This window comes from Chiloscyllium plagiosum, unplaced genomic scaffold (genome assembly GCF_037043375.1).
Source record: "Chiloscyllium plagiosum isolate Xiang-an unplaced genomic scaffold, Cpla_swu_hap1 HiC_scaffold_15, whole genome shotgun sequence".
In the NCBI taxonomy this organism is placed as follows: domain Eukaryota; kingdom Metazoa; phylum Chordata; class Chondrichthyes; order Orectolobiformes; family Hemiscylliidae; genus Chiloscyllium; species Chiloscyllium plagiosum.
The window spans coordinates 58,221,675-58,235,760 of record NW_028270153.1 but is presented as its reverse complement, the minus strand read 5'-3'; the positions used below and the strand labels follow the sequence as shown (position 1 = coordinate 58,235,760).

The window sequence follows — 14,086 nt, the reverse complement described above, 5'->3', positions numbered from 1 at the left end:
GGTCACCCCTCGGCCTCTGACACTCCAAGGTAAACAGTCCCAGCCTGGTCAGCCTCTCCCTATAGCTCGGATCCTCCAACCCTGGCAACATCCTTGTAAATCTTTTCTGAATCCTTTCATGTTTCACAACATCTTTCCGATAGGAAGGAGACCAGAATTGCACACAATATTCCAACAGTGACCTAACCAATGTCCTGTACAGCTGCATCATGACCTCCCAACTCCTGTACTCAATATTCTGACCAATAAAGAAAGCATACCAAATGCCGCCTTCACTATCCTATCTACCTGCGACTCCACTTTCAAGGAGGTATGAACTTGCACTCCAAGGTCTCTTTATTCCGCAACACTCCCGAGGACCTTACCATTAAGTGTATAAGTACTGCTAAGATTTGCTTTCCCAAAATGCAGCATCTCGCATTTATCTGAATTAAACTCCATCTGCCACCTCTCAGCCCATTGGCCCATCTGGTCAAGATCCTGTTGTAATCTGAGGTAACCCTCTTCGCTGTCCACTACACCTCCAATTTTGGTGTCATCTGCAAACTTACTAACTGTACCTCTTATGCTCGCATTCAAATCATTTATATAAATGACAAATACTGGAGGACCCAGCACCAATCCTTGTGTCACTCCACTGATCACAGGCCTCCAGTCTGAAAAACAACCCTCCACAACCACCCTCTGTCTTCTAACTTTGAGCCAGTTCTGTATCCAAATGGCTAGTTCTCCCTGTATTCCCTGAGATCTAACCTTGCTTATCAGTCTCCCATGGGGGAACCTTGGCAAACGCCTTACTAAAGTCCACATAGGTCACATCTGCCGCTCTCCCTCATCAATCCTCTTTGTTACTTCTTCAAAAAACTCAATCAAGTTTGTGAGACATGATTTCCCACGCACAAAGCCATGTTGACTATCCCTAATCAGTCCTTGCCTTTCCAAATACATGTATGTCTTATCCCTCAGGATTCCCTTCAACAACTTGCCCACCACCGAGGTCAGGCTCACCGGTCTATAGTTCCCTGGCTTGTCTTTACTGCCCTTCTTAAACAGTCGCACCATGTTTGCCAACCTCCAGTATTCTGGCACCTCACCTGTGACTATTGATGATACAAATATCTCAGCCTGTGGCCCAGCAATCACTTCTCTGGCTTCCCACAGAGGTCAGACAGAGAGTTAGCATTTCAAATTGAGTATAACTCCACTTTGGAAGTGGACTTGACCAATACTCAATCTTAATTGGACAATCACATTTTCTGTATTGGAATTAGGGGCAGAAGTACACCATTCAGTCTTTCGGCCTCTGAACTGACTGCACTCCATGCTCTCAGACCCAACCCTGGCTTTATTATCCACACTGTTTACAAGGCTGGTGCTGTTCTTGTCTGGTGTACAGACCTCTACATTGCAGAGACTAAGCACCAGCTGTCAGACATCACCTCCTGGACTATGACTCTGCCATCAAGCATCAGGTCATTGTGTCCACAATGATCACCAAACTCATGTCCTCTGGGGAACTTACCCCAACAACTTTCCAGCTCCTAGTCTCCCAGCACTGTACAGAGTCAAAACGTGTGGTGCTGGAAGAGTACAGCCAGACAGGCAGCATCCGAGGAGCAGGAGAGTCAAAGTTTCAAGCATAAGCTCTTCATCAGGAATCAGTCATCTTCTCTTCAACATGGCATGCAATCACTTTTATACATAACTCCCCTACAGGATGGTCTCAGGGGTCTCTGCTTCCTCTTGGAAAAAATGGCCTGAACTGTCCCCATTCACCACTGCCCTACTCTGCCTGGCTGATTTTGTCCTCACTTTGAACCACTTGCTTTTTAACACCTCTCACTTTCATTAGGTCAAAAGTATGACCATGGATACATACAGGGACCCCGGTTATTCCTCTCTGTGGGTTACATGGAAAATTCCTTTTTCCAGTTCTACTGGGGCGCCTTCCCACAATTCTTTCTCTGCTACATCAATGGTGTAATTGGTGCTGTTTCCCTCTCTCATTCTAAACTGGAAAAATTATCAAATTTGCTTCCAATTTCCATTCTACCCTCACATTCTCTTGATCTATCTCTGAGCCCTCCCTTCTCCTCCTCGATTTTGCCATTTCCATTTCTGGGGATAGGCTGGCTTTTGATATCCATTACAAATCCCTGAATTCACTCAGTTACCTGGACTATACATCCTCACACCCTGCTTCCAGTAAGAACTATATTCCATTCTCCCAGTTTCTTCATCTCCATTGCATCAAAGGCATCCAGATGGGTATATAAATAGGAAGGGTTCAGACAGACATGGGCCAAGTGCTGGCAAATGGGACTAGATGAGTTTAGGATGTCTGGTTGGCATGGACAAGTTAAACTTAAAAGTCTACTTCTCTACTCTATGATTCTGTTCTGACAATGCCACCTTCACAGGGGAGTCTCAGGATTGTTCACCTTTTCCCTCAACCAAGGATTCCCTACTACTATTGTTGACAGGGTCCCCAGCCATGTCCAGCCCATCGCTCACACTTCTGCCCTTCTTTTTCCTCTCACAACAAAGATAGAGTCCCCCTGACCCTCAATTATCACCCCACCAGCCTCATCGTAAGCTGCCACTTCCATCACCTCCAACTAGATGCCACTACCAGACAAATTTTTCCCTTCCCTCCATTGTCAGCATTCCCCAGGGACTGTTTCATAAGGGAACATTTCCCCACATCCCAGGGCACCTTCCCCTGTCATCGCTGAAGGTGTAACATTTTCTCCCTCCTCATTATCCAAGGTCCCAGGCACACCTTCCAGGTGAAGGAGTGATTTACCTGGTCTTCGCTCAATCTAGTCTACTGCATTTGCTGTTCCCAATGTGGTTTCCTCTACTTCAGAGTAATGAAATGCAGACTGGGTGACCATTTTGCAGAACACCTATGTTCTGTCTGCAAGAATAACCCAGAGTTTCCATTTGCCTGACGCGTCAATACACCATCATGTTCCCATGCCAACATTTCTATTGCAGGCCAACTACAGTGTTTCAGTAAGCCTCAGCACAAACAAATGAGAATAACATCTCATTTTCTACTTGAGGACTGAAGCCTCCAGGACTCAGCATTGTGTCATAGAGTCACAGAGATGTACAGCATGGAAACAGACCCTTCAGTCCAACTTGTCAATGCCGACCAGATATCCGAACTAAATCTAGTCCCATTTGCCAACATTTGGCCCATACCTTTTGAAACTCTTCCTATTCAAATGCACACCAAGATGTTTTTTAAATGTTGTAGTTGTACCAGCTTTCACCACTTCCTCTGGCAACTCATTCCATACACGCGCAACCCATTGCCTGAAAAGTTGCCCCTTCGGTCCCTTTTAAATTTCTTCCCCCTTACATAAACGTATGCCTTCTAGTTCAGGACTCCTCGACCCCAGGCAAAAACCTTGTTTATTTACCCTATCCATGCCCCTCATGATTTTATAAACCGCTAAGCTCATCCCTCAGCCTCTGATACTGCAGGTAAAACAGCCCCAGCCTTTTTCGTCTCTTCCTATATCTTAAACCTTCCAACTCTGGCAACATTCTTGTAAATCTTTTCTGAACACTTTCAATTTATACACCATCCTTCCAATAAGAGTGAGACCAGAATTGTACACAATATTCCAGAAGTGGCCTAACCAATGTCCTGTATCACTGCAAAATGACATTCCAACTCCTATACTCAATCCTCTGACCACTAAAAGAAATCATACGAAATGTCTTCTTCACTATCCTGTCTACCTGCAACTCCACTTTCAAGGAAGTATGAACCTGCCCTCCAAGGTCTCTTTGTTCAGCCACACTCCCCGGGACCTTACCATTAAGTGTCTGAGTCCAATAACTTTAGAACCACATTCCATTCTTCCTTGTTTTTTTACCCACCCTACACCCAGTCATGCTATGTTTTTAGCACAATCAACCCACTTTCACTCACTCTCAGGCCTATTATTGCATTTCATGTTTTCCTTTGCATAAAACCATCAGATATGTTGTGTCATTCGATCTTGGCTTTTATGTTTCTCAACTCTGTTGTCCTTCCAGCACAGACTACCTATTCTCTGCTACCTTCAGCTCTCATTGTCACTTCTTCACCTTCTCTTCTATCCTGGCCTATCATCCATCATACTTTCAATTACCTCTTCTTTTGATATCTCTCTCTCTCTCTATCTCTCTCTTTCTCTCTCTCTTTCTTTCTCTCTATCTCTCTCTTTCTCTTTCTCTCTCTCCCTCTCTTTCTCTCTCCGTGGGCACGACATCCACCTCTCTGCTCACCCCCACCACCCTGTCATCTTCAGCATAAATATCAGGTTTTTTTTCTAGTTGCTATTAGTTCTGAAGAAGAGTCACCAGATGCAAAGCATTCACTCTGCTTTCTTTCCATAGATGCAAAGAATTCACAGACTGCCACAAAATTCAAAGTAAACCTGAGACCAAAAGTCTCCCTCTCTTAAGTTATGCTGCTCATTACAGTGATGCCCACATACCATTTAACAATAAGTAAAGAGCATGCTGTGTGCACAATTGTACTTTTATATTCCCTTGGTTGATTGGTGGCTGAAGTGCCATTTACTATGATTGATAGAAGATCATGAGTTTATAAATCTTTTGCAATGTGTCATATTCTTTAAAATATTGAAGTTTTGCAAACTGACAGTTGCTGATTTACTATTGGTATTAAAGATAATCTTAAAAATGTGTAGCCTGTGCAATGTAGCCTGATACTGCTGATGTTGAACAACATGGTCTACTTATGTTCAGATCCACTGTTGATGTACAGTGTGATGTATGTCTGTGAGCAGTCCAAGCTGCCAAAGTAAGCTGCGGCAAGAGTGAACCATGTTCTTTGATTTATGTGGCACAGGTTTGGCCCATTCCCACTTGTAGTCACCTGAGCCATCATCCATTTTATATGGAAGTCGAAAATGGACTGTGTTCATAGAGAAACACTATACAAAGCTTTAGCCAAAAGGTGAGAAATGAACCAGCATTACTCTCATCATGAAGGCTTTTTTGCCTGAAGCTGCAACAAGTGCAATTCCTCTGTACGTAAGCATTGAGTGGCATTACTGAGATTCATTCAGTGATGCAAAGGATGGGTCTGGCCACATTTCCATAGCATGCTCCACTCAGTTCAACTTGCCTTATCACCAATTACTTTTGAATGAGTTTATGCAAAGCAAGTTTTGAGAAGATTTGTAGCCCAGGTTGAGGTTCTGGAAGTAGGTTTGCTCGCTGAGCTGGAAGATTCGTTTTCACAGATTTCATCACCACACTAGGTAACATTGTCAATGAGCCTCCAGATGAAACACTGGTCATATGGCCTGCTTTCTATTTATGTGTTTAGGTTTTCTTGAGTCGGCAATGTCCTTTCCTGTGGTGATGTCATTTCCTGTTCTTTTTCTCGGGGGGTGGTAAATGGGATCCAAGTCAATATGTTTGTTGATAGCGTTCCAGTTGGATGCCATACTTCCAGGAATGTCTCTGTTTGGCTCGTCCTAGGATGGATGTGTTGTTCCAGTCGAAGTGGGGTCTTTCCTCATCGAAATGCAAAGATACTAGTGAGAATGTGTCATGTCTTTTTGTGGCTAGTTGATGTTCATGTATCCTGGTGACTAGGTTTCTGCCTATTTGTCCAATGTAGTGTTTGTTACATGCAAAAGAACTTTTGACGATAGGTCTATCATTTCCTGATGAAGGGCTTTTGCCCGAAACATCGATTTTCATGCTCCTCAAATGCTGCCTGACCAGTTGTGCTTTTCCAGCACCACTCTAATCTTGACTCTATCAAATAGTGGTCAACACATAATGTTATTCAGGCCCTGAAAGAAAAAGGGACGATAAATCCTGTTGGATGTTTCCCTGAACCGCTTTGAAATTATTTGCAGAATACCTCTTCACCAGAGCTTTCAAACAAACACTAAGATGGAACTTGACAAGTAGTGAGAAAGACTTCCACCAGCAGGTCCTTCCTCATCCCCTGAGAGTTACGTCCTCCACACATTATCTTCAATTTGTCCTCAACTGCATATTGCAGACTGCCAAATTCCATGCTGATGGACTTACTGGAGATAGTGAGGTTTGCAGATGCTGGAGATCAGAGCTGAGAGTGTTTTTCTGGAAAAGCACAGCAGGTGTGGCAGCGTCCGAGGAGCAGGAAAATCGTCGTTTCGGTCCAGAGCCCTTCATCAGGGGTGGAGAGATAAAAAAGATGGGGATGAGGGTGGGGAGAAGTTAGCTGAGAGTGTAATAGGTGGATGGAGTTGGGGGTAAAGGTGATAGGTCAGAGAGGAGGTTGGAGTGGAGAAGTGGGAAGGAAGATTGACAGGTGGGACAGGTCATGAGGGTGGTGCTGAGCTGGAAGGTTAGGAAAATGGTGAAGTCCACATTGATACCCTAGGGTTGAAGGGTTCCGAGGTGGAAGATAAGGAGTTCTTCTTCCGGGCGTTGAGTGGTGAGGGAGTTGGATAGAGGATGTCTAGGACCTGCATGTCCTTGGCACAGTGGGAGGATTGAAATGTTCAGCCATGGGATAGTGGGGTTGGTTGGTGTGGGTGTCCCGGAGATGTTCTCTGAAGCATTCTGCAAGAAGGCGTCCAGTCTCCCCAAAGTAGAGGAGACCACATCAGAAGCAATGAATACAATAAATGACATGTGTGGAAGTGCAGGTGAAACATTGATGGATGTGCAATGCTCCTTTTGGGCCTTGGATGGAGGTAAGGGGGGAGGTCTTTGCGGAAAACGGATAACGGTGGAGAGGAAATATATGTGGGACATGGATGAAATGCATTGCAGGGCATCTTCAATCACATGGGAGGGGAAATTTTGGTGTTTAAAGAAGGTTTAGGTCTAGGAAGGGAAGGAAGGTATCAGAGATGGTCCAGGTGAATTTAAGGTCAGGGTGGAATATATTGGTGAAGTTGATGAACTGTTCGACCTCCTTGTGGGGTGGCGCCAACGCAGTCATCAATGTTGCAGAGGAAGAAGTGGGGAGTGGTGCCAGTGTAACATCTTTAAAGATCAAAATTTCCCCTCCCACATGGTTGAAGGTGCCCTCCAACGCATCTCATCCACATACTGCACCTCAGCCCTCAAGCCCCACTCCTCCAACCACAACAAGGATAGAACCCCTCTGGTCTTCACCTTCACCCCACCAACCTCCGCATAAATCACATCATCTGCCAACATTTCCGCCATGTACAATTGGACCCCACTACCAGGGATATATTTCCCTCCCCATCCCTATCCGCTTTCCACAAAGACCATTCCCTCCATAACCCCCTGGTCAGGTCCACACACCCTAACAAGCCAACCTCTCCTCCTGGCACCTTCCCCTGCCACCACAGGAATTGCAAAACCTGCACCCACACCTTCCCCCTCACCTCCATCCAAGACCCCAAAGGAGACTTCCATATCCATCAAAGTTTCACCTGCACTTCCACACGTCATTTATTATATCTGTTGCTCCAGATGCTGTCTCCTCTACATTGGGGAGACTGGACGCCTTCTCGCAGTGTGCTTTAGAGAGCATCTCCAGGATACCCGCACAAATCAACCCCACCGCCTCGTGGCTGAACATTTCAACCCTCCCTCCCACTCTGCTGAGGACATGCAGGTCCTGGGCCTCCTCCAGCATTATTACCTCACCACCTGACGCCTGGAGGAAGAACGCCTTATCTTCCACCTCAGAATCTTTCACCAGTTTCCTCATTTTCCTTCCCCCCTACCTTACCCCAGTTCCAAACTGTCAGCTCAGCACCACCCTCATGACCTGTCATACCTGCCAATCTTCCTTCCTACCTATCCGCTCCACCCTCCTCTCCAACCTAACATCTTGACCCCCACCTCCATCCACCTATTACACTCTCAGCTACCTTCTCTCCAACACCAGTGTCCTCCCATTTATCTCTCCACCCCTGAGGTGTCCAGCCTCTTTCCTGATGAAAGGCTCCGGCCCAAAACGTCGATTTTCCTGCTCCCCGGATGCTGCCATACCTGCTGTGCTTTTCCAGCAACACACTGTCATACTAAAGCTCGGAGCAGCTGCCACTGAATCTCAATGGGGAAAGATCATAGTCTAAGGCTTTGTATATTGAGGGTCCAGAAACTGGATAAAATCCGTGCAGCTCTATGTTTGACCTGAAATAAATAGTGCAACTATTTACTGTATTTGTAAATGTAATGAGTAACAACAGCACTGGAAGAAACGGATTAAGATTTGCATCTTATTTAATGTCAACATTGAACAATCATTTAATCTGCTTTTATAAGTGGTATGAATAAAGTACATTTTGGTGATGGTGGTAGTGGTGAGGGGGGGTTGTAAGTCTCTTATTAAAAAGACATTGCCTTTTAAAAACTGCTCTCCTGGTAGGCATATGGAGTCACTGATGGATTCACAAGCCCCCTATGGGAGAAGTTATAAGATGGTATGTTGCATAGGGATCCTGACCCAAACCTTTTCTGTGACTTTTGGACCCCATTTATATCTGGACAAGGCTGCAACAGCTTAGGAAATATCTGCCAATGAACGTTGTTTCCCCCCCACAAGAGGCTACCTGACTAAAGTATTTCCTGTTTATGTTTCAGATTTCCGGCACCTGTTGCATTTTGCTTTTTTTTGTATACTTTTTGTAGTTCATTTAGAAACATCTTGCAAAAGAGCAGGGTTAGTATGTAGGCTTCAGTTACATCAGCTTCTCCATACCAGCTGTCAGCCTCTGACCCAATACGTATCACAAATTCCTACAGTGGTTAAAAATAGCAGAAGCAATAAGGATCACAGAAATGGCTGCAGTGTCAGATTCGTACATACGCTTCCACAATATCCATGGAACCAACGTGAGACTGAATGCTTCTCAGACCGAAGCGACAAGAACAGACAGCTTTGGGAATGGGGTTTGTTTCAGTAAAGAGCCTCTAGATCCTGATAAGATTTTCCTTATAGAAATTGCAGAGAAAGAATTAGGGTGGTGTGGGAATGTAAGGATTGGTTTGACAGCGCACAATCCAAAAAACTTAGAATCAGTTCCTGAATATTCTCTTCCTGATTTAGTAAACTTGGGAAGCAGTTGGGTTTTTGCAATAACCAGGAATCACAATAAGGTCTCCACTGATGATCAGGAATCCAATCCTGCTCCACAGCCACTCTGTTCTACAGAGGCCTATCTGCAAATTGGAAAATGTAGGATCCCCAAGGACAAGTTGGTCGGAAGAAGCAGGCCAGGAAGGTACAGTCACCTCTTGGATGAATTGTATAAGACGAATATTCTTCCTGCAACTGCCAGAGGAAGCAGAGTTGGGGTCTTGTACACCACACATGCTAATATGGGTGAAATGCACATTGTCATCAATGGGGAAGACATGGGTCCCTGTGCCAGAGAAATTCCCATTAACCAGCCTCTCTACGCTGTTGTAGATGTGTTTGCTTCCACTAAGACTGTGAGGATTATACAAGTGGACTATGGTTGTAAGTATCATCTAATCATTTTTATTACATTAATATAATCTTTCAAATAGAATTGTTTAATGGTTAATGTTTTGGCTGCACTCCTGACTGACTATGCATAAAACATTTTGCATCTTTACTTCTTAGACACACTGGAATAGAAACTAGGTTGATTTGTTGAAATTCTGAAGAAGTACTACTTCTTATTTTACAAACCAAACTTAGTGAAGTCATGTAAGCATCTAAACTATATTCAGTGAATCTAAAGCAAAGTTTACTCAAAATCTTTAGACATTGTAGTTGATTATTTCATCATTCACTTCATGTCTGTTATATAAATACGGAATCTATGTTGATAATGCACGTTTTCTAATATTTTAACTACAATATAAAATTAATGTATAACATATCATACAAAGAACATGCTGTATAATTCCAGTGTATTCTGTTCGCTTCATATTTCCAGATTTCAGTTTTTTTATCTATGCTACAGCAGTACTTTTTAATCAATCAAATTATTAATAACATCATCAACAACTGGTCTGGCAGTGTTTTGCTGTATTATAAATTGAATTAATAGATGAGTTGAATTGGCTCACAGCACGACTGCACAGTTATGTTTAAATTTAGAGAAATTGATTGATTGATTATTGTTACATCCACCGAGATACAGTGAAAAGTGTTATTTTGATAGACTTAGAATCAAACTTTAGAAGAGCAGAATGATTATTAGATATGTAAGAATAAGATTTGTTGCAGACAGCCTGCAAAATGTTGCTATGCTCTGGCACCATATTGAATGGTGAAATAGCTACTTGTGTACACTGTACTGGAACAAAACCTGACAGATATAATAAAACAAAGGTAATTTGTAATAGCAATACATAAAGCCAAGAAGTGTGTGAATTCAGATTGAAATTCTCCCTTCCAACCCTTTAGGGAGACAAGCAATTTTCATAAAAGATCAAGTGACTGTCTTCCAATCAAGTCACTGTTTGGATTTGTGGCTCTTGTCAATTGTTAGTGTGTCTGGTTCAAACATTCATAAAATACAGATAAATACATAGCTCCTGACTGAGAGTTATATATCAAATGAATTGATACTTCTAGAACATATCACTTAATAATGCCATTTTCTATTTTCTGTTTTTATTTCTGCAGTTCCATCTCTACAGACACTGTGTCGTCAGCTTGTTCAGAAATGTATAATGCATAGACTGGCGATCGACTGGCTAGATCTACCTGACCCTTTAAAGAATTACTGCAAATATGAATGATTGTTGTTGATAAGTGTTGTTTGAAAAAATTGTTTGATCTTGACTCATGATGAAGAGATTAAATCCATTTTATATTCGCATCCATGTTAGGAAAATCTCTAATTTTATGATTCAACGCAAAACTAAAGCTTTTAACTTTGGATTAAAGGTTTTTGAGAAAAATAAAATATTGCAATTGGTTTGGGGAGAATAGACTTTGGGGGAATTACAATTCCAAAGTGAAGTTCTGTTGTGTTGCTGGGGATGGTGGTAAAAATATATTTACACCTATGATTTTTATGGCTACTTTGGTTTCTTGACTCTTGGAAAATGTTTTGAAGTTGTAATGTTATCCAGTGGGGTATTGTCATGTAGATGCTACAGTAGATCACCCACATAAAAGGAGCAGAAAGTAACTTGTAAACATGGGTTTTCTTTCTGAAATCAGTAAATCCACTATGAGCGGTATTATTTCTATAAAGATAAATTATTTATTTGGGTATCATAATCAGAAGGTTATTTTAAAAATAAAAAATCATGGGCTTTAAATCTCCATCTCGGATAGTGGCCCAGCTGTGATATTGCCATGGGGATCAATTTCAGCAAAGTACCCTTTCAGGTGGGTTTTATCCATGTTTTTCATTTGAAACAAAGAGTCATCTTGGAATGCTGTGGACAGGCAACTTTGTATCTGCCATGAGCCAGAACAAGGGGCACAGTAGCTGTTAGGAATCAGAGATGTTCCTGGGCTGGAGTAATGAAGCAGAATTCTGAGGGTGACCCACATTTGAAAGTACTTGACAAATTAAAATTGTTGAATCGGTTGAGCAAGGCCAGTGAAGAGATGTGCCAGTAGAAGAGAGATTGACAGTCACAGTCACAGACAGAGGGAGAGAGAGAGTTCAGAAAATCTAACTGCCAGACTGGAAAAGTAGAGATTCAAAATCAGTTCCTAACAGCTGTGACATACATTGGTTGGGACTCATGAAAAGTAAAGGACCCACAAAATGTTACAGAATTTTGAGGAATTCTGCGGTAGAAATAAAAACAAACCAGGACATGGTCTGTTGAGATTATCAGGCTTAAAATAATAGCAAAATAAAATGCTAAAGTAGTAGTTCTTGCTTTTCAGATTTTTGCGCAGTAAAAGCTTTTATTTAAAACATTAAATCTTGTGGGGGAATTTTCACTGTATGACTAGAACTTCAGTTTCTTTTGTTAAAAGTTAATAGTCTCCCTTAAGATCATAGCTTCCATGTTACTTATTCCTTCATCAGTTTCTTCTTCTACTCTTAGAATAACTGTATGTGTTCTCACAAATAGAATATAAAAAAACACTTCGAAATAATAGCTTATTTATTCACCAAAGTTAAAATGTCAAAATCCATTTTCACTTGACCTCCGACTTTGTTTTTAAAAATTATGTCACCAATTAAATGTGTTTTATTCCATGCACCTTCAGTCTCTCTCTCTCTCTCTCCATTTCCTTCCCATCTTTTACAGTGCCTCACACACTTTAATGAGTAGTATTTGATTTGGGTTCATTTTCTGAAAATTACCACATCTCATTATTATTCCTAACAGCTAATTTGTTCTTGCTTCACAGATTTTAATTCCATGTGTTTCAATTTAACTGCATGATTGGTGACTTATGGATGACCCTTTATGTGTAACTGTTAGTTAAAGGTGAAATTATCATTCTGGAGCTCTCGGTCTCAGTCATCACTTAGTTTCTTCACAGTTGTGGCTTACTGTGTAACTACGAAACCTAGAATAATCTTGATTCAGAGATGCCGGTGTTGGACTGGGGTGTACAAAGTTAAAAATCACACAACACCAGGTTATAGTCCAACAGGTTTAATTGGAAGCACACGAGCTTTCGGAGCGACGCTCCTTCATCAGGTGATTGTGGAGGGCTCGATCGTAACACAGAATTTATAGCAAAAATTTGCAGTGTGATGTAACTGAAATGATACATTGAAGAATTGATTGTCTGTTAAAAACCTTTCATGTGTTAGAATACAGTGATAGAATACACATGAAAAAAGTGAAACTATCACTGTATTCTAACAGATGAAAGGCTTAACAGACAATCAATTCTTCAATGTATAATTTCAGTTACATCACACTGCAAATTTTTGCTATAAATTCTGTGTTACGATCGAGCCCTCCACAATCACCTGATGAAGGAGCGTCGCTCCGAAAGCTAGTGTGCTTCCAATTAAACCTGTTGGACTATAACCTGGTGTTGTGTGATTTTTAACTTAGAATAATCTTATTACTGTGGTAGAAACCACAGATAGAAACCACTAGTCAAATGCTGGTACTGAAAACTTGAAGGACAAGAGATTCAATAATCCATAGGTTATTAAAGAATCCAGAGAGCCCAATGCCACTTTATTGAAGTGACCTATTGAAGTGCAACAATGAAAAAACAGCTTTTCTTGTGAACCCCATACTGGAAAACAAGTAATAATGAAACTCCTGTGGAAGTAAACGTATGTTGGGAATCAGAAAAAGGAATCTCAGGTTTTATCAACTCAATTACTGGGGAGGTCAGCAAAATAGACAGATTATGCCATTATCTAATTTATAACTCTCACCTAAAACTCAAAGATAAAATACTGTCTCAGATTCATCCAGATCGAGTTCATGAAAATGTCTTTCTTCAATACTGAGTAATATTTTGTGACAATCATGTAACTGATGAGGAAGCTGCTAGACTTGGATGGAAACGTCTTGGAAACTTGATATATAATGACTTGTTCGTACCCTTATGTTTTAGTAGCTACCTTGATTAGGTAGACAGGCAAGTACTTACTCCTTAGGTTTTGAAACTCAAGTTGTTTTAAAGGATAAAGTGTGTATCTCTGGTGAATGATGATGATGGTTATGGTAAATAAATTTATTATGAAATATGTTAGGTTTATGCCTCCTGACTCAGTCCTTGTTTCTGTGAATGTCTCTTTATTATTTTTTGAAATCATCAATGAAACTACAGACCAAATTAGATCAAATTAAATCACACTAAAATTTGACAGTCTACATACCAACACTGTAGCAAAAACCAAAAGCAAATTTAAATTGGAGTATGATGATGAGTAGAAATGATGCACCCAACCCTTGCACTACCCAAAGATCACTGCATCTCTTTAAGGACAGCTAGGTGCAATCATAAACACACAAAGGGAGCAGGCAGGCGTATAACAATCTTCTTCTTGGTCTCATGCTTGGACCCGTTGACAGCTGCTTAGACCAATGGCAATATCCTCCAATCTGCTCAATCCCTCCACATCATTTGTTGAAAGATTAGGAGCATGGGGCTGAACTCGTAGAGTCATAGAGTCACAGAGATGTACAGCACGGAAAC

General features: G+C 41.7%; 1 protein-coding gene across 1 annotated transcript; it reads left to right on the top strand.

Annotated features, from left to right (window-relative positions):
* Positions 1-8,546: 8,546 nt before the first annotated feature.
* On the top strand, positions 8,547-12,593 carry neurl2 (neuralized E3 ubiquitin protein ligase 2). Its single transcript, XM_043710008.2, has 2 exons — positions 8,547-9,481; positions 10,622-12,593. Exons 1-2 carry the CDS (start codon positions 8,800-8,802, stop codon positions 10,735-10,737), a joined length of 798 nt encoding a protein of 265 aa, XP_043565943.1. The 5' UTR covers positions 8,547-8,799; the 3' UTR covers positions 10,738-12,593.
* The last annotated feature ends 1,493 nt before the right edge of the window (positions 12,594-14,086 follow it).